The sequence below is a fragment of the Manis pentadactyla genome, chromosome 2 (assembly GCF_030020395.1).
Source record: "Manis pentadactyla isolate mManPen7 chromosome 2, mManPen7.hap1, whole genome shotgun sequence".
NCBI classification, from domain to species: domain Eukaryota; kingdom Metazoa; phylum Chordata; class Mammalia; order Pholidota; family Manidae; genus Manis; species Manis pentadactyla.
The window spans coordinates 83021994-83043014 of record NC_080020.1 but is presented as its reverse complement, the minus strand read 5'-3'; the positions used below and the strand labels follow the sequence as shown (position 1 = coordinate 83043014).

At 44.2% G+C, this 21021-nt stretch overlaps 1 protein-coding gene and 1 long non-coding RNA gene across 3 annotated transcripts in view; one reads left to right on the top strand and one right to left on the bottom strand.

Annotated features, from left to right (window-relative positions):
• Positions 1-15976, bottom strand: part of LOC118912694 (uncharacterized) — a 41018-nt gene extending 25042 nt beyond the window's left edge. The window contains exons 1-2 of the long non-coding RNA XR_008995993.1: positions 15901-15976; positions 9682-9871 (exon numbers count right to left, since the gene is read on the bottom strand). This is a non-coding gene — a long non-coding RNA (uncharacterized LOC118912694). The remainder of the gene's footprint in view (positions 1-9681; positions 9872-15900) is intronic.
• Positions 15977-17990: 2014 nt separating this feature from the next.
• IQGAP2 (IQ motif containing GTPase activating protein 2) overlaps positions 17991-21021 on the top strand; it is a 275493-nt gene continuing 272462 nt past the window's right edge. For both annotated transcript variants that reach the window (XM_036886059.2, XM_036886058.2), the window contains exon 1: positions 17991-18445. In XM_036886059.2, the coding sequence (XP_036741954.2) occupies positions 18400-18445 (46 nt within the window). In that variant the 5' untranslated portion in view covers positions 17991-18399. The remainder of the gene's footprint in view (positions 18446-21021) is intronic.

Sequence of the window (21021 nt, the reverse complement as noted above, 5' to 3'; positions counted from 1 at the left end):
TTAACAGAGATGGTGAACACAGGAGAGAAGGGGCAGATGAGGCAGGGAGAGGAATGAAGTCAGTTTTAGGAGATACGGGGCTTATGAGGATTAGGGGAGGAGCTGTGAAAGGTGAGGGTACCTGACCCTATTCACAGACTACTGAGAAAGAACCTATAACGGAGGGGGTTAAGGACAGAGGGGAAAAGGGGCCAGTCATCAATGGCGTGAAGGCTCTGGAAGAGACCAAAGGGCAGGCTTCCCAGAGCAGGTGGGAGAATGAGCCTTAGGCAGAGGCCAGGCCCAGCTCAGCTCTTAGAGTGAAAGAAAGGAGGCAGCCACAGGCGCTCAGCAGCTCAGTCTTCCTTACTGCCACCCCGGGGGTCCTGCCCTTCCCCTCAGCTCTTGGCTTCTGATGAATTCTATTGGTCCTAATGGTCCTCAGCCAGTTGGCCGAATAATTCTTCCATTTTGGGGGGACCACCCTGAACAAATGTTGGCCTTGGATAAGTTGACCTCTGAGCTTCAGGTTTCCTTCTGTAAAATGAAGATAGACAACCTCACAAGGTGGCTGTGGGGATTCAATGAGACTGTGTGAGGGTGCTCAGAATAAAGCCCAGCAGTCCATCACTGTTCATGATGTTAGCTAGTCTCCCAGGCTCTGCAGGTGTGCTGACAGAGCCCACGTTTACCTCGGGGGCTCCAGGGCATCTTCCTCATCAGAAGCAGGCTCCTGGTTCCTGCCTTTTCCAAGCTGGAACCCCTTTTTCCAGCTGTCCATTGAATTCCTGTTTCCAATTTTATGTTCATTTTCAAAATCAAAGATAAGAAATAAGCTGTGTGTTCTAGTATGGGAATTCTACAAGCTGTCCAGCACTTAAAAAAAAAATTCTGGCCCCACCAATAACTGGGATCTCTGGTGTTTAGGGCCATGGAATCTGTTCATATAACACTATTCTAATGAAAAGATCACAGAATTTGTAGTGAGAAGAATAAGATGTTCGTCCTGGCTCTACACTTAATTAGGAGACTTTGGGTACCTCTCTGAGGTTTTGTTTCCTCTTTTATAAAATGAGGAAAGTAAAACCTGTTCATAGAGTTACTATGAGGGTCAAATAAGATAGCATAGGACACAGCCTCTGAAAGTGGTACAGATCTACTCAGGGATGTGGGATCACCCCACTGCAATCTGAACTGGGAGCTACCAGCCCAGGTTTAATTTGATGGCTGAGCCCTCAGATGCTTACAGGGAGATGGTTTCCCAGACTCCCCCACCATAAGAGTCATGTGTCACTAATAAGAATTCTATAACATGTATTATTATGGTATTATACGTCATCCCAACAAAAGAAAGTGGAATGTTAAATCCATATGCTCACCTCTCTGTGTTGGAGTAATGTTGGTTTTTATCTGCCTTCAACTGACTTTTCTTAAGTATCAAAGGAAAACCCTCTCCATCTGGTGTCTAAAGAACTCCAGTCCCACTGTCAGGGATTTAATTTATTCCCAGCAGAATTTCTTAGCCCCTGTCCCAGCCACCACGCGGAGGCGGCCTGTACAGCAGCCCCTCCAGGCGCCTCTCTCCTCCTGGGCTGCGCACTGTCCTGCTCGCAGAGTCGGGGTCCTCCCGGGAGGGGCTTGGTGAAGCTGAGTGGGAGGGCTGCTCCTCCAGGCTCCTTTCGTATGCTTGTGTCCTAAACCAAGAGCACAGCAGCCAAGACTTGGACGCACTACCCCATCGCAGGCCACAGACTCTGAGGGGAAATGACAGTCACGGCAAATGGGGCTCGCCTGGGCTGCGTGGGTCACTGGAATCACAGCCAAGGGCAGCTGGGACTCGGCCATTCGCACGCAGGGGCCCGCAGGCTTTCCCCGTACAGGTCCTCCACTTGAGCCTCGTGAATTTGAATCCTATCATACTCAGAGATGTTCTTATTTTGGTGTTGAATCTTTTTTTCCTCAGTCATCCTGGGTATGAAAAGCTAATTCCAACGATTCTTCATGGACAAGAAGGACTCTGTTCCATCCCCAGTGAACTCTAAATTCTTGGGGGTGCCTCCATTTCTCCTTCACACACGTTTATCTCATATTTGCTCCCTGTGGCCTTGTTTCAAAATCATGAGCTTCAGTGAATGATTGATGGATCATTGGTTAAATGAATTCAACTTGTAGGTTTGTTCTCTCCAGGCATAGAGCCCTTTGTTTTCATTTATTTTTATGTTTCTAGGTTGACAGTACTGATTTTAGTTCTAAAGTTCTCCCTCAGCAGGAGATCCAGCCACTTCTTTCTTTCCCCTGTGTCATTTACCATCAGCCAGCAGTGCCTTTGGCCACCGTGGCACCCAGTGCCCAGCCCCAGACCCATGGTGGGCAGGTAGTTGAGGACTGGAGGAGTCCAGAAGCTCCCTCCAGGCCCTCTGCTCCATCATGGGCTTTTGGAGCCAGTGGGCAGCAGGAAGCAGAAGAATGTTCCAGTGCCTTCCTCATTTAATATTTAGACTTTAAATGTAATACTTTCAAGGATTTAATTGCAAAGAGCCTGTTTTCAGATTCAAAAGCAGCCCCTATAAACCTGGATCTTTGGTGAGTGATGAAATCTAAACGGTCAGATCTCTCAGCCCCCTGGCAAGCAGGGCAGCCAGATAATGTCGTTTCTGGCTGAAAACACTGCATGGCTTCCCATCTGCATTAGGAGGAACTCCACGGTCCTGCACTAGCTGCCCGCCTCCAACATCCATCTCTTCCAGCCCTCTCCAGCCCATCCACCTGAGCTTTTCATGTTCCCTGTGGCCACGGCCTGGGACACTGCCCCTTTCTCATTTCAGGTCTCACACTTGCATCTCACCTACTCAGAGTTGTCTCCAGCCACCTGGTCTGGAGCAGCATCAGGTCAGGCCCAGGACTGTCCTTGTCACCTTTGCTTCTCTGTGCTCCCCCAGAGCCCCACTAAGAGCCACTGCTCAGGTCTCAAAGTCCACTCCACCTCACCCCACAACTCAGCTGGTTTCCCCCAAGGTCTGCACATGCCAAACCTTCTCCTATGTCTTCTCTTCCCTCCTTTCTCTATCCTCAATAACAATGAGCTTTCCCTGTGCCCTGTCCCTCCTGGATCCAGTATACAGGTAAGAATCGGGACTCTGGAGATGTAAATCTATTCAGCAAATTCTGAGGGACTGTTGCAAGCCAGATACTGTGCTGAGCTCTGGTTTACACTAGGGTTTGAATCCCAGCTTTTCTACTTACTACCTGGATGTTAACTGTCCTAACCTCTCAGAACCTTAGACTTCTCATCTTTAAAACAGGGCTAGTAAAATCTAATGCAAAGGTTCATTTTATGTGTGTACTTGGCTGGGCCACAGTGCCCAGATATTTAGTCGAATATTCTGGATGTTCCTAGGAGGGTGTTTATGGATGAGATTAACATTTAATTGGTGGATTTGAGTAGGCAAATTCCTTCCATGAGGTGGGTAAGCCTGATCCAATTAGTTGAAGGCACGGATAGAATAAAGCACTAACCTTCCCCAAACAAGAATTTCTGCCAGCAAACAGCCTTCAGACTTGAACTGCAGCATCCACTCTTCCCTGGGTCTCCAGGCTGCTGGCCCACCCTGCAGACTTTGAACTTGCCAGCTTCAATCTCATGAGCCAGTTTCTTAAAATAAATCTCTCTCTCTTTCACTCTCAATTTATATATATATATATATATATGCACATTCTATTAGTCTTTTCCTCTGGAGACCCCCTTGTAGGATTTTGTAAGATTCATTATTATTAATTGCTGCTATTTATTGAGTACTTACAGTGTGCCACCTACCTTGCTGAGGGTTTACCATACATGTTCTCATTTAATCCTCACCTTAACCTTATGAGCTGGTACTATGGTTATCCCTTATGTTCAGTGAGAAAACAGATAGACTGCAATCACTCACAGTTAGTGGTGGCTAACACCCACCAGCTTAACGGTGGCCTGATGGTGGAGTTTGTGGAGGAGAAAGAGATGTGTGTGAGCAATTACTGGACTTTGTTCAGTTCCATTTCGGACCTGTTAATTTAAATCTTTTCACTGACAAGCCCATATGCTAAAATAAGCCAACACATGGCCGGCCTGCATCCAGTGAAGCAGAAGGTGGGGGAAACTGCAGCTTGCAGGCTACTATGGCTTGTGGGGCAGCCACCAGAGAAAGATGGCTAAGCATCCGCTGCAGTTTAACCCTGTCCACTCTGACGGGGAGGTGCTTGGCCTGCTCTGGGAAGTGGTAAGAGGCCATAAGTCCTTCTGAAAGTACTGGTTCTCCTGGCTTGCCATGCTGGTGGAAGTTTTCCTTTATCCCTAAACAAATTTTCTTTTAATTGGAAAGAGGAGGATCAAATAAATTTTTTTAAAAATTAGAAAAGCCTTTTAAGGCAGGTAAATGTGCAATTTTCTAATAGGCAAATCAGAAAAGCAGCTTTCATTTACTATATCCCTCTCAGCATTCCACAAAGAGCTTTGCCTGTGTTCTCTCTCTTGATCTTCCCACAGACCTGTGAAGTGGTTATTGCTTGACAGATAATGGCACGGTGGCTTGAGGAACACAGGGACTTGCCCAGGGTCACATAGCTACAAGTACCATAATTGCCACTGCAGACTTGTGCTGTCAAATGAGCTTCACCAGGAACAAGGTCTTGGCAGATATGGGGAAGGCTTGTCACTCTGATCATCTGCTTCTGCTGGGAAATGTGGCTAAAAGAAATGCCTAAGAACAGATGAACCTGTTTGTTTTCTTGCCTGAATTCATACATTCACTCACACATTCATTCAACAAACACATACACTTACTCTGTGGGTCAACATGTTCTAGGTGCTACAAATAAGACATTATTCTTGTCTGGCCAAGCACTGGGTTGACATTGTGCAGAAGGTAAAACACTGTAAATGCCAAATTCAGCAAAACCTTCCCTGACGGATCTTTCTCTTTGTCCTAAAAACTCACACACTGGCTTTTGCTAAGAAATGTCCTTATTCCTATAACCTGCTGACCTTGTCTGGCTGATGTTTGTATTGTTATAGTCCTTTCCAAAATGCATGCCCTCTTAAACCAGTTAGGATACACATTCTTGAGAGCAGAGGCTATACCCTTATCAGCCACCCAGTAAATATGCTCTGACTTGATGCAAATAATTTCTGATACTTAATAATTTTCCTATAGAATCAAAATGTTCATGCTTAAGCAAGTCATCAGTTTTATTTTTAAGCATTGACTTGCCTGCTGTCTGTTTTCCTATCATGTTTTCTTTCCTAGATCTAAATGAGACTGTGAATCCATGTGTGCAAAGCAGTAATGTAAGTTAAACTTGAAATTCAACTATTTAAGTACCTGTTCCTGCAAACCTAGGGGAATGAGAAATGATTGCCACGGGCACATTAGCTTTAAGAGCTTGTTTTCAAACTCCATGTTCTCTTTCTCTCTCCCCAGCTCTTACTTCCTTCTTTTGCAGTCCCTCAAATAACAGTATGATTTTTCCAAATTCATACAGTAACTTCTGAGCTGAGAGCAGAGTCCAGGGAAGTACGAGGGAGGCCATTGCCCTCTGCCTATGGTTCCTTAAGGTCCACAGGACCTGCCAGACTCTTGCTTAAAGGCAAAATTTGTTAAGTAATTTAACAAACCTGGAAGTCTGGAGGAGAAGGAGAAGCTGTAGGAACTAAAGCAGCTGCCAGTCTGATGATCATAGCACAGAACTAACATAGGAGTAGCCATGGGGGAAGACGCCAGTGAAATGTAAGTAAACAGCTCACTTCCTCCCTAGGCTTCAGGAGCCCATGCCTGTCCTTGCCTTGGCTGCCCTCCAGCCTTGTTTGACCTTGGAGCTGTACCTGCAGGGCAGGAGAAAAGCCATGTGTTTCCCTAAGCATGGTCTGGCACTTTGCCTGGCTCCCTGTTGGCATCACAGGTGATTCCCAGTCAAGGCTGGTCTGGCCCCAGAAGGAGACCGGGAGAGTAGTTTCCTAGAGGGAACCTCTGACGTGGATGTTGGTTGGGGAGGTCTTCTCTCCTTTCCTGGGATGCTCTGTGGAGGGGTAGAACTGCTCTACCACCCAACCACCTAATTACAGTGCTCAGATATTGGCTTAGAACGGACGGCACATTTCCAGGGCTGGCATAACAGTCAGATCACCTGTACTCAAATCTTTCTCCACCTGGCCTGTCACCTGGTCTAAAATTCGTATGCCTATGCTTTCTGGAAGGTCCAAAAAACACCTGTGAGGATGAATAAGTGTCATTTGAGAATGTAAGGTTCAAGCACTACATTAATTAGCCTATAAAATTGTCTGTGGGTGGGTGCCACACAGCAGAGCTTTGAGAAACAGACTCAGCAGGGGTAAGCCTGAAGTCATAGGTGGGTTAGAAAACTGTGTAGCACCAGGGGCTCAATAGACAATGGAGCTGGTAAAAGTTGTGAGGCAGAAAAAGGCAGAGCATGCATCCCGGGGCAGGAGGGCCTGCAGGCTTTGGCCAAAATAAGGTGTGTGTTCCATTTAAAGAGGCAGTCACTAACCCACCCAGCCCACTGGTGCTGCAGGAGAATGTGGCCTCCCCTGGACAGGTTTTTGGGTTTTGTTTTGGAGATTGATTGGTTGATTGATTTTTGGAAAAGGGAGAAACTAACTAGCTTTTTCACATGTTGGCAACTAATATAATTATCTTTAAACACTGTGTGGGCCTCCACAGTGCAAGTTAAATAAAATATCTTTGGGCCTCATTTGGCTACTAGGAAGTAGTGAAGGAGGAGTCTGCCCACAGCCGTAACTGCTTCTAGGGGCAGCTAAAACTCTGCTCTTCCCAGCTCTAATGTGTAACATAATTATTTAACTAGCAAGAGGCCTTTGACAATCAGTCAAACTCCATTCATGCCAAGAGCCAAGTGCACCACTGTCAGCCTCTTTTCACCTCAGGTCCGTATGTTAACCCTGGAAATAGTTCAACCCATTATTGTCTTTTTCCTCTTCTTATAGCTCAAAACCTGAAAGGCAAAGCTTCTCCAGGAAAGTTTCTCTAAAGAGGCAGCACTGAATTCTAGAGACTTTTGCCTCCCAGTCATTAGTCAGGAATGTTCCAGGTAGATCCCTGAGCCAGCAGTGTTTTGAACCAGGACAAAAACCCTAAATGACCTTGGGCATGGTTCTTAGCCTATCTGGTTCCTTCTTTTGCTCAGAAACAAAAAGTGTCATAGTGGGAATATGAGCACAAAACCAAGAGTGGATGATCATTTATCTTCCAGACACCTGTGCCTCAATTTCCTCCTCCACAAAACTAGGAGAACAGGCCTAAGACCCTTGGGGACAAAGGGTCTCTAACAACCTTCTACTTAGAGCACTTCCCTCTGTGGAACTCAGGAACTGTCTCTGGCAAAAGTGTGAAAGGGTGAAGTTTGAATTCTTTGCACTTCATCCCACCTCCTGTTACGTGATGCCCTCTAGGTGAACTCTGGGTACCCCGGGGACACCTAACTGAATAAAAAGCCTGGTTATTTTCCTGAGTGATATAGCAGGGTATATGTATATATACAAAAAAAGACAGAGAATATCATGTACATATGAGTATCACTTGTACCAAAAACCACATGATAAATTTGTGCCCCTTGTTTTTAAAGTTTCAGAATGTACTAACTGCTGACTTCAGAGATCACAGCCAGGACTTTCATGTGGAATGCCACTAAGTGTTTAGTGTTCGGAACTATCTGCTCATCCTGACTTGGAATCAGGTTTATTTATTCAGCATTAAAGGAAGTATTTGAATTCACAGAGTATGATTCTCAGCAACTTTAAAAAGCAGCAAGACTGGACAGACAACTTTTAGGACAATAAGACATATTTCTCTGTTCTGAATATGACCTTGCTGTCTTAACTAGGCAATTATAGCTGTACAGGAGGAGCTCAACATGAAAAATGGACTTGAGTTTTAGTTAATATAGGTAATATATTTAGATGATAAAAATGAGCCTTTCCCCCCACTAAAATCCCATTCTATTGCCTTCTTCATTCAGTTATTTAGTTTTGAAGTCTTGTGAAACTAAACATGTTAGTGACATTTTTGTGAACATGACAATATTGCCCAGACAAAGAGAATAACTTTCCCCATTTCACTCTGATTTTTTTGCCAAGGTTATTTGGACCTACATGGCCTTTTGGAATCACATATTGCATAAAAAATAGGACAAGAGCAAAACGGAACTGTAAGCAGCTATAGAGCACAGCCCACGGCTTAAATTACTTTTTTTCTGCCTCCCCTCAACATTTAGCATGGTATCCAACAGAAAGCAGGTGTCAGAGAACTTGTCAAATATGCAGAAGGACAGAACAAGAGAAAGGGCCAGCAACTGCCTAAGCACATTATGCATGCGAATTAGCGTCAAACAAGAGGCAGGCTGAACCCCCAGCTCTTCTAGGGCACAGCGAGTCCTGCTCACATCCCTCCCAAGCATCACTTGTGTTGGAGCTCCTTTCACAGGTGCGCTTTTCCGGCACAGTTTCGTCATTGTTCCCAACTCCTTTTTATCTAAATGAATATTCACCCTGCCCGTTTCCAGTGTTAAGAAGCTGATTCTGTTAAAGACCCTCCTGGCTTCTTTTCTCCCAAGCAGATTGTCATTTTGATCACTTCCCTCTGGACTCTCTCCTAATACAGCCTTGCACTAGTCATTTAGAAGCTGCTAACAGAGGAAGGACCTGACACAGTGCATTCCATCAACGCTCTCTTCTTCTAAACCACTAAGTGGAAACCAGCCTCACACTCTTCCCCCACACAGGGTTTTGTGATGCTACACTCAGCACAACACCTCCTATGACCCTAGACTTTTTCTTTTTCTCTTCTTAGACATTACCCGTCATTCCTCTACCTTTCTTTATGCGGCTTGTGTTTTCCTGACCCCTCTCTGGGGAGCGACCAGAACAAGTTGCTGTAACTTTTGCCTCCTGTTGTGATCCCTGGAGCTGTCACCACAGGGATTTTCTCTAACTGGGTTCCTCCTCATCACGTGGTTCTGTCCGCAACGGGCATCTCCTGGGAAAGACAAATTGTTCATTCCATTTTGTTTCACGGGACCATTTCTGGAAGTTGAACAAGTTGGCTGGTTAGAATGAACAACCCTTCATTGAAAACAGGTAAGTGATTTCCCAAGGGACTCCAAAGTATTATTCCTTCTCAGAAACATCACAGTTGCCTCTCCCTGGATTCCCTGCTAGTATTATATATAGGTCTGCTATGCTGTTGTTCCTTTTTGGGTGGGAGACATTACAATGCAGGGGCTTGTTAATTTACTTACAGGTGATCTACCCAGGTTTAGCTTTCTGCTGCAACCAGATGCTAGTTGAATACATGGTCATTCACCGAATATGGGATATGGAATGTTACTAACTTTTATTTCACAAGAGGGCTTGTTGGCATCAAAGACCAAGGGGGATGCAAGAAATTCATTTCAGAACTGGTTTGAGGGAGGCAAGTGATAGAGGATTGACCTAGAAATTAATTTTGGAGGAACTGAGGTTGAAGTTAATCATTCATTCATTTGATGAATATTTACTGGATTCCTACTATAGGTAAGGCACTGGGTATAGAAACAATGAATAAAACTGGAGAACCACTAAACCAGAACAACTGATTATTTAGAGCTCCAAGACATGGAGACCCAAGAACTCTTGGAGGAAGAAATAAAAATTACCTGGAAATCAGCTCTTCTCTTTACTGTTTCTTTTTCTCCTTTAAAAAAAAAAATCCTAAAATAGGCCCCTTTCCTCAGAGACATCAGTGAAGCCACTTTAGGAGAAGAATCAATGCCTCTTGGTATAAGATTTCAGAGGAGGAGCAGAAAAGTGTGACCTCTTCCTTTTGTGGCCTTTGGCCACTAGATCCTGGGGATTTAATGTATTGAGTAAGTTAATCAAGGGAAGTAAACATGAGTGAAATTCCCAAACATTTTTGAAGCCAAGTGCTATAAACTAACACCCCTGATACAGAATAGATACCCAGTGTTAGCTGAATTGTGTTGAAGATCATATTTTCACAGAGAAACATTAACTTAGGTAGAGGAACTAGAAAAAAATTCTAATAATGTTAAAATAGAATGAAGAAAGAAAAATTCATTTAATATATAAAAGTTATTTGTATATTTGTTTACAAATGAATTAGTGTAAAAATCAAAAGTAAAATCAAAGTTAGCTCAGATCTTCTGGCCCATGGGAGGTTTGGAATCCTAGGTACATGTCTGGTGATAAAAAAACTTCCCACCCAATGGATAAATCCTCTCTACAGCATTTCCAGCTAAACGCTTTCTTTTTTAAAAGACCACCTCATATAATTTCAATGTAGTGTTATTTTAAGCCTTAAACTTACATTAATTACCATTTCCTGAGAAGATATATAAACTCCAGACATTCAGGAGATGTTAACCACATTTTGAAGGACACTTAAAGTTAACATGGTTTCAAAAGATAAATTCCTAACTCTGTTCTATTTTGTTTAATTTTACCTCCTGGAATGTTCTCCATTCTCTCAAGAGATTGTAGAATTCACTCTCCAAGTGAAAACAATTTAAATTCATTTTAAAATAATTTAAATGAACACTCCTAGACAACATGTAGCACTTGAAATGGGAAGAAAGGTTGACAGTTTTATGAAATCTAACAATAAACATTAAAGGTGTTAAATGACAGAACACTAAGCAGCGTTTCTCCTGGTGACTGTTATGCCTCCTGCCCCCACTCGACCTTGTGGCTGATCAGTGGGAGGTTTCTGCCTTACATTTCAGCCACACCATCCTTACTCTGCATATGTGGTCTTTGTTCATAGTAAATTCTCACAAAAATATAGAGCATGTGTCCTGGTAAAATAACTCTGACATGCCAACATGCTTAGAGTACAGGAAAAATTTTAGGAAAATGAAAAGCTGCTGCTATAGACTGAATGCATTCCCCACCCCACCCCCATTCATATGTTGAAGCTTGAATCTCCAAAATGATCTTATTTGAAGGTGGAGACTTTGGGAGGAAATTAGAGTTAGATTAGGTCATGAGGGTGGGAGTTTCACGATGGGATTAATCCCTTTATGAAAAGAAAGAGGCAGGAATCTCTCTCTCTCCCACTCCCTCTCTCCTTCTCTCCCTTTCTCCCTGCCTGCATGCCTCCAGGAAGGGCCTCCTTAGAACCTCATGTGAAAATGGCCATCTGCAAACCAGGAAGAAGGTCTTCATCAGGAACCAAATCAGCTGGCACCTTGATCTTGGACTTCCTGACTTGCAGAACTGTGAGCAAATACCCGTTAAGGCACACAGCCAATGGTATTTTGTTATAGCAGCCACAGCTGACTGTGACAGATACCTTCACAAGCCAGCTGGTGTTACTGGCCTGGCTTAGAAACTGCAGAGATCAAATGATAATCTTTATATGTAGTAGTCATACCCTATTGTTGATGTCATCACTTGCCAAGACCCATATAGATCTCTACCACAACTGTCAAATCTTTATTGAGCATCTACTATATGTTGGACAATGTTCAAAGTCCAGCTCCATGAAAGCTCTGAATTTTTAGACTCTCAGAGTCTCTAGGAAGAAATTACTAGCTTAGAATTCTACACTTGGAAGATCAGCAGGCTTACAACAGCTATAACTTTCCACACAGCTGAACTGGACCCTCTGGTGTTATTTCTTTTTTTCTACTATTTGGGAAGTAAAGGTGAAGTCTGGGTATTCCAAGGGCAAACTCTTTTTTTTTATTCAAGATGACAATAGAGAGATAAATAGCAACCAAGTTAGCATTTTTTAAAGTCCTAAAGGATGGTAACAATAAGAGTATTTGATACAGGAATTCAGAGGAGGAAATAAACTATATACTGGGAGAAGGAAAAAACCAGCACAGGACTAGCGTTGCAACAGCCTAGATGAGGGCTTGAACCTGAGTAGCAGCGGTGACAATGAGAGCTAAGACAAGAGAAAAGACATTAACAAGCCAGGGAGAGATTCACAAAGAACCTGCCTTAGTGAGTGGATGCTGAGGAATTATCCTGGAGGAATTCAGAAAGAATGAGATTGTGACTCTAAGTGGCTGAAAATGTTTGCATTAATAGGGCATGGCATTCAGGGGGGTTGATGGGGTGATGTGGAATTGGTTGATTCTTACTTTTTCATCTGTGGAGTTTGAGGTAACAGTTGTATTTATGGTGTGACAAAAGGCAGAAGGTGGTGACATCTGCCACCCTATCTTGGTGTTCCTTGGCTCACCATTGGCTTCCACACTTGGCCTTGGGCTGGCCAGATCCAGATGTGAAGTTAAGTCTTAACAAGTTGAGTAACTGGGCTTTAGTGGCTGGTTAGCTACAAAAACACAAAAACAAAAACAGAGAGAATTTGAAAGGAAGGGGGCCCCACCAAATGTTTAATCAGTGATCTGTGAAAGTGTGGGAATTTCTGCTTAGACAATAGACTAGTCATAGGGTCAACCCTCCACGCATTCCCAAGTGAAGAGCTATCCCTTGCTGAGTCTTAACAGAAGGACCACGAGACACTGACCAATCCCCAAAGGGAAACCAGTCATCAGGAAGTGGGGCCCAGTGGCCTGTCAGGGAACAGCTGAGTTTTAGGGTAAAAGCTACAACCCCTTTATCAGATAATAAGCACATTGCTAGGAAGATATGTAAGTTTGCATATTCAAATTCCCACCATCAATAGGTTTATCTCAATGAGACTTTGTTTTAAAATAATCTCGATTTACTTGCCTTAACCAAAAAAATGAAATGAATCTGAATTTTAAAATCTGGGAAACCAACATTCCAAGGCATTATTTCTATTTTGACTATATTAACAGAACACATGTTTCTTTAAAAAAATATATTTTGAAAAGCATTCCAAACATAGTGAAAGATATAGAGGATAAACATGAAATACTTACCTATATACCACCTGGATACAAGAAATGCCATATTTGCTTCAGTTTTTTGAAAGGAAATTAAATGTTACAGCTATATTTTTTCTCCCTTGTGTACCTTCTCAGCTTCCATTCCCTTCCCTAGTTTCTTGGAGGTTATTGCTATTCAGAAACTGGTATGCTTTTCTTGTGCATGTTTTTTAAACTTTTACTAAATGTAAATGTCCCAATATGTATCATGTAATATTATTTTGTATGCTTTTAAATGCATAATAAATGATCTCATGTTGTATTTATAATATGCAGCATATTTTTATATATCATAATGCATTTATTCACTCTGCCACTAAAGGACATTTAAGTTGTTTCCAGTTTTTCCCTGGAATGAACATCCTTGTACATGTTTCCCTGAATGTGGGAGTTTCTCTAAAGGATCTTAATAGATGCAGAATAGCTGGATTTCAGGAAATATACATCTTTACCTTAACCAGACAGGGCCAGTTATTCCTCTAAATGATTGCTCAAAATACCCTCTTACCAACATTATATAAGAGCTCCTAATTCCCCACACTTTGTTAAACATTTTTAATTTTTGTCATTTTAGTAGGTGTTTTAATTTTCATTCCCTGATAAATATTGAAGCTCCTTTCAAAATAGCAAGCTCTACTGGGTCAACTAGAAGTCTGTTTACCTCTCGTCGCCAATTAAGACAGAGTATTCCAGATGGGGAGTACAAGAGTCAGAGAGAAAAAATTAAAGCTAGGACTAAGAGCTACTGCCAAAGATAGATCAATCTGATAGATCAAAGCAAACTTGAAGTTATAGTCAATGGGAAAGCATGAATGATTTTTTTTTTAAGCATGAATGATTTTTTTAAATTGATTCATAACAACTTTACAGTTACGTGGTAGAGCCCTTTGCTGAGCACCCTTCAGATCCTCTCATTAATACCTGTAATAGCAACAAGGAACTGCAAAAGGTTATAAAACTATAATCAGAGTTAGTGGCTGGACATACACTGGACCCCAGGTCGCTAATTCTTTACAAGGGCAAACAGATTGATGGGGTAATTTGGGCATTTGTGGTGGGGCCTAGAGCATTCAACCTAGGAAAAGCAGAAGGTTCTCAAGTTGAAAGGTTTATATGAATTTAGAAGAAGGTGAACATGTTGAAACTTGTAGTTCAATTTCTTAGTCCAAAGAACAGGGAGATGGGTTTCTGTGCTGGGGGAACAAGTTTGGACTCAGATAAACCCAGCCCTGCCATTTACCTTCTGCCTATGAGATTCTCAGAGTCTCAGTTTCTCCACAGAGTTGTTGCAGGACTAAAAGTACACTGTTTCTAGTTTAGTGCCTGGTATACATAAGCGTTTAGTAAATTCATGATTGTAACAAAATAACTGATCAGCTACTATGTTCCAGGTACTGCTGCAAGTCCTGGGCACACAGCAGTGAAGAATTAGATCAAACTCCAGCAGTCAAGAAGTTCATATTCTGGAGGCAAGTGACAAACAATACAATAATCCTCTTTATGGGTGTCAGATGACAAATGCAATTGTGAAAATTAATGAGGGTAAATGAGGGAAAAACTGAAGAGGGCCACTTATATTCAATGCTGATTTCTCCTCCTGCTCATTTCCAGGCTACTGTGGGGACCATATTTTGAGTCACTGGAATTCTAACTTTTTAAACTGTGAAATGGGAAAATCATAATGGAATTGTGCATGGTCTTATTTATTTATTTGCAAAAATTAAAGTTTTTTCTTTCCAAACTTTGATTTGTTTAGAACTTTAAAGCAAAAAGAAAAAGGCAAGATTGTTGGAAATCTTGCTGAGTTAAGGCTGACAAAATATTTTAAAATTGTCCAAAATTAATAGGCTTTAATGAAGTGAAAGGGACTTCATTGAAAAAAGAAATGTGCATATAAACAAAAATATATGCAGCAGTAAAAGTAATGGGCAGAGACTCATAGGAGGCCTGGAATGTAATTCAGCCTCAATTCTTCCATAACAATAGAAATCATGCAACCTCTCTGGGCCTGTTTTCTTATCCATTAAATGATGCTAAAAAGCCATCAGTTCTACAGTTAACGCTCTCCCCTGACACTACTACCCCCAAGTTTATTTTTGAGAGTTGTCATATTGATTGTTGCATTTATTTCTGTTTGATTCTTTTTTTTAAGTCTGATGTTGGACCACGACAACTTTCTTTTAAGATATAGAAGTTTCCTTTGCAATAATGTACAGTTTCTGCTCCTGCTCAGCCTCTCTCTTTAACCAGGACATAATGAGTTAGAAAATCTTAACAAGGACTTTGTTCTAAGGGCTCCCAGGACTTTGACAAGGCTTGAATAATTTCTTTCCTGTCATTTCTTCATGTGTCACTTCTTTGGGTGATGTTTTGAAAACATGTTAGTCTTTTGTGGTAAATAAATATGTTTAAAATGATCAATAACATGATATTATTGGAAGATCACCAAACTGTTTCTAAGGTGAATGGAACGTTAAAGTTGTGTGCCAAGAATTTTACTCAAACATACTTTTTTAATCCTGTTTGGTGATCTTGATATAAATAATTTGTTATTGTTATAAAAATAAAGCTGGATTTTTTTCCAAACATCATGCTCATTTCAACTTATCAAAAGGAGAGATGAACCTTAGAAAACAATCTTTTTAAAACAATGTTGCTTTAAAAATTGTTTTACCATGTCTAGTAGTTTTTCAGTGTCATCTTTTGTTTCAAAGAAACTCCTTGCTTTATTAAAAAAGGATTTTTCACTAGATGGCCTTAGTTTTTGTTTTTAATATTCTTGCCAGCAGTCAGATGGCAAAGTAAGCCAGCACATTGTCTTATATTTATATGACTCACTCTCCGGTGTCAAATAGACCAGAATTCTACAGACAAGTTTCTTCTCTGAGATTCTTCAGAGATGTGATCTGTGAGATAATACTGTTAACCAGTGAATGCAGCTGAAATCCCAAAGGTTAATTTCACCACTTGCAAAAAATCAGGAGCATTTACCTTGACATTTCTTCTTAGTGTTAAGTTCTCCATAGAAACATTAGCCATGACAGAGCCTTGAAACCTCTCCAGAGCCTTTAGAGAAGAGCTGACCAGCTAGAACATGGACTTAGAACTCCTTTCCTGCAGATCACCTACTTATGCTTTAACTTTCCCTTCTACCATTAACAGATATTTAGTCTAATTACTACAATTTGTGTTATTTGTATAAGTGTTGATGGTAACAACTTGTTTGCATGAAAACTCACCTTTTATTACTCTTATTGGTGTCAACCTCATTGAAGTTCTCCTTCTCTCCCTCTTCTATCTCTGCCACAGCCCCTTCCACCAGGGTCAGCACCTCCAAGTTGCCCCAGTCTTAACCATCTCATAACCTGCTGTGAGATTCACTTCCCTAAACTCCTTTCCATCATGCAGGTCTCATGCCCAAACCTTTAAGAGCTCTCATGTGCTCCTATGATGATGGCCAGTCCTCTTAGCAGGATGTTCAGTGCCCGCCATGATCTGATGCCAGCTTCGAAGCTCCTGCCCTTGCCCACCTACCTGCCCCACCCCATTGTCCCTTGTCCTTACTTGTCTTCCTAAAGTGGACATTCTCCATTCAACTCTTACCCATTTTTCAAAGTCCATGTCAGGCCACACTTTCAAATCCTATCACCTTCCTTGACCATTCTAGTTTACAGTGATTCTCCTCCTCCCGCTGAATACATAGACTAGCCGCTTAATTGGGCCCTAAATCATACACTCATACTTAAAATTGGTATGAGCAAGTCAGGGCTTAATTGTTAGTATGTAATACATGAAATCACAGAAATGGAATGAACTTTAGATTTCCCCAATTCAGTGTCTCCTGAAACACAGGAAATTCTCCTTAAGCATGTCTCCCTATGGATGAAGACCTGACGGACAGGGTGCTGTGCCTCAAAATGTGGCTGTTTCCACCTTTGAATTGCTCTTGTAGTCAGAGGCATCTGCTTTGTAAGGAAGAAAAACCTTGCTCATCCTGTTCCAACAAGATGAGAAATAATGCCTTCAGGGAAAAAAAAGAGGAGAGAGGGACAGAATCGTCTTGCCCTTCCAACTGAATGAGTTTCGAGTTCAAATGAAATCCCTTGTGCCTATTTTCCAATAGAACTATTCCAAGCATGGTCTGCAGATCTGCTGTGTCAGCATCGCCTGGCGGCTTGTTGGAAATGCAAATTCATGGGCCCCAGTCCAGATCAACTGAACCGGAAGCTCTGAGGGTGGGGCCCAAGCATCTGCATTTCACCAAGTTTGAGGTCTGCATTACCCACATGCAATGGGAAACAGCTGGCCACTGTATCTTTGCATACTTAACGATGGTTAGTGCCACTATGCCACCTTTTCTTCAACTAAATAATCTCTTACAACTGTACCTCAATTATTTTATTTTGCCAACCATATGGTCACCCAGGCATCCCACATTTGATAAACAGGTGCGAACACAAGTATAGAAGAGTCCTACAATTCCTCCAGATTTTATCACACCGAGGTAAAAAGAAAAACAGCTCCAGGTGACCGCATGAAAAAGACACTTTTAAAACAGCCAGCTGCAGTTTAATTTCCTTAAAAGATTAGACGGAAAAGGTTTTCGTGGTGTGCGACCCTAGCTGGGCTGGGCGACAGTTCTCTACACTGTGGGGTGGGAGGGAAGCTGCCGGAGAGAGCGGAGGATGACTGGCAGTTGTGCTTTGAGGGGTTGCTTGGGTAGTGTTTATCTTGCCCCTCCAGCAAACACACATATACTCTCAGTTTCTGGTCAAGAGAGGGGAACCCCGTATTTTGTAGACAGAGTCGCAGAAGCAGCTTTCGAAGGAAAAAAAAAAAACAGAAAGAAAAAAAAGTCAAGGCTCAATCTCCCCAGGGGGAAAGAAACTGCTCTGTTTGTCCCTCTGTAACTGAGCAACACCCCGGGCGCCCCGCGCTGCCGGTCCTCTGCGGTTTGCTAGCTCTTCTCCGCCCAGGTTCACTTCCACCCTGTGAACGCTCCGGCAGCGAAAACGGGCGGGGCGGCCGCAGCCCCCAGGCCGCCAGCTGTGCGCGGGCCCCAGCAGCAGGGGATCCCGGCCCGCGTGCGGCTCCGCGCCGTCCTCCGGCCCCGGGCCGTGAAGGGGCGGGACCCGCGGCCCGGGCGCTGCGCCCGGCTCGCGGTAGGGGTCGCTGCTCCGCGGCGCGCGTTGCCACCGCGGTGAATAACGGGGCCGGGCGGGAGGAGAAAGGAAACCTGCCGGGGAGGCGGCGACGGCCGGGAGGGAGCGGGCAGCAGAGTTCACTGCTGCTCGGGTGTCAGCGCGCGGCGGCTGCAGCGGGCGCCGCCGCGGAAGCACCCAGGGAGCCGGTCGCCCAGCTCCGGGCGGCCAGGGGAGGGCCGCGAGAGGCCGGATCCGAGCGCGCCGGCGGGGCGCGAAGCCGGCGAGCCTGGCCAGCGAGGGGAGCCGCGGGGGGCGCGCCCCGGGCGGGCCCCCGGAGCCGCGCAGGATGCCGCATGAGGAGCTGCCGTCCCTGCAGAGGCCGCGCTATGGCTGTAAGTGCGCCGGGCCCGCGGGGCTCCTGTCGGTCTTGGGGAGGCCTCCCACCCCACCCCGAGGGACGCGTTGGGGAAGCTGAGGGAGCAGGGCGCGCGCCTCGGAGGCAGCGGGAGGGCAGCGGCTGTGTGGCGGGCAAAGTTGGGCGTTAGAGTTGCAAAGGGTAGTGAGCGGCGTCCTCCCGGTCTCCGCCACATTCCTAATCCCCAGCTGGCGACCCCAGCCCTCTGCCCCGCAAACCCCACCGGGCCGCGTCGGCTGCGCTCAGTCTGCGCTCTGGGACAGACCAGGTTAGGGGTTTAGGGGTATCAGGTGAGGAGCCCGCGGGGCTCACGACCGCTGCCGGCTCGGGCCAGGGGGTGGCGTAAGGGACCCGATTCTCACAACTCAGAAGGAAAGTTTGTTTGCTGTAAGGCTACAGGTGGGCACCGCGAGCACTGTGCGCACTCTGCTAGCAGTAAAGTCACTTTTCCTGGAGGGGCAGGCGTCTGTGTCTTCCTCCCCCGCCCCCTCGGACTTCATCTGAGCTGAAAGAGACAGTTGGGGCCCCACATATGTGAGTCCTTTCCTGGCTGCTACCTGAAGGGGCACCTCCTGCCCCAGCCCCTCCCCTCTCCGCTCCCCTGTGACCCTGGCAGCCCTGTGCGGCGGCCGCGGGACGACTGCCGCGGGAACAGGACGCGGCGCTGGGCTCCCCCGGATCCGGTCGGAGCCCGCGTGACTTGACCGAGATGGTGTCGATTACCCAGCTGGGGCTGTCCTCGCAGGAGGCTGCTTTGGCGGACCGTGAGTGGATGGAGCAAGATGAGCGCCAACCACATGGCTTCGTGTGCAGAGTTCAGAGTCTTTACGAAACTTGTGCCAGGAAGTATTTCCTTTAAAACAAACAGAGAGTTGGCTCTCTGGCTCTCTCCAGGGTTGGCCCTGTCAGCTGGCTCAGGACCCCAGGTTAATCTTTTGCCCACACTGGCCTTGGTGGCAAAGGTACCAGGTTTGGGTTTAGCTGGTGATTTCTATTTGCTTGTTTTGGTTCCGGCTGGTTGTGGGGCGGGGGGTGGGGGGTGGGCACAGACTTGCCTAATAAAAAAAGGGGCGGTAATCAACTTGGGTAAGTTCTTCCTCCCCACCAGTCTTTAGGATGGAGTGTCAGAGATGGGAAGTTAGTTTTGCATGTGACCCTTTCCGTGTCAGGCAGTCAGGAGTTTTGAGGAGTCAGCTGCCACCTCTGTATTCTAGGGAAATACATTTAGCAGTTAACCAGGCCCCAGCTGTTTGCAGCCTTGACTAGTTGGCACTTTGGAAAGCCATACAGACAGCAGAGCTCCTAGTATTCAAAGAGCAATGTTGTGTGCACCTCCAGGGTGTGTGGTGTCAAACCTCAGGTTGGTTGAAGGTCCTTTATGTGACAAAGCCCCAGAACATAAGGTAGCTTCACTGTGTCTAATGGTAAGATGACCATGAAGTCTGGAAACTAGGTGAACATACAAAAAGTGTTTCGATGTCACATTTTAAACCATGGTCCTCTTGGGGTGTCATCTCTCACTAGTTCAGTGTGCTAAGTAGGCAGAGTTGCAGTGAACGTAGTTGTATTAATGCAGCATTTCCATTAATCTCTGCATGTCATCTGTTGCTGCTTGATTTTTACTGAAACACCTATGGCTTTGGTACACTCCAGGGGCAGCAATCAAGTAGGTTGAGATTCTGCAAGCATGAGGAGCACTCCACAAGGCCAATTTCTTTGGAACTCATCTAATTTTTCTCACAAGCCTGGTGTAGTGGGATGGTGTGCCTCCTTGTTGAAATCACTCCCATTTACTTTCTCCTAGTTCATGCTGTGCTGGCATTGTTTGGTTACTAGTAACATAGTAAAAAAAAAAAAAAAAAATATCTGCTGATTTCCAAACATTGTGGTCATTTTGAAATATTAATGCTTTACCATGGCTTCAATGAACACTTAATATGTCCTTAAAATGAACATTTCTATAGCTTGGATATAGGTTTAGGAATGGTTATGTTCATAGTTTATTTTCTAAGTATCTAGTGCAATGTGCCTTAGTGTTAGTAAGTGCTATGTCACATTGACTATTCATGCAAAAGGGGGTGGTATGATGTATTAGAATAGAATTCCCTGGCTTTCTGGGCCACCTGTCAACACAAGACTGAAAATAGTGCTAATAATGCTTCACGGAAGGCTGGGGGAGGGTGACACAGGATTGTCTTGTTGTGTCACATTATGGGCTGTGCTGTTTCTTGTTTGTGGGCTTAGTAAGTTTAATAAAACCTCAAATTATACCAAATAGGCTTTATCCCCGACATTTAAAAACTGGGACTACATTGTTATAATTTCAGTTACAGTGCTATAGATTCTACAGGATATTTGAGACTGGGCTTTAAAAACAACTTTGTGGGAATTTGAATTAAGCTGTTATACTTGCCTTAGGTCTGGCCTTGTGTTCTGCCATTTCGCCTCCCCTTGAAATGTCATTTAAGTTGGTAATTCTTGTACAAAGTAAATTAACTCAGCTCAAGGCTGAATGTCTTTAAAATACTGCATAGTAAGTTGTACTTGAGGGAT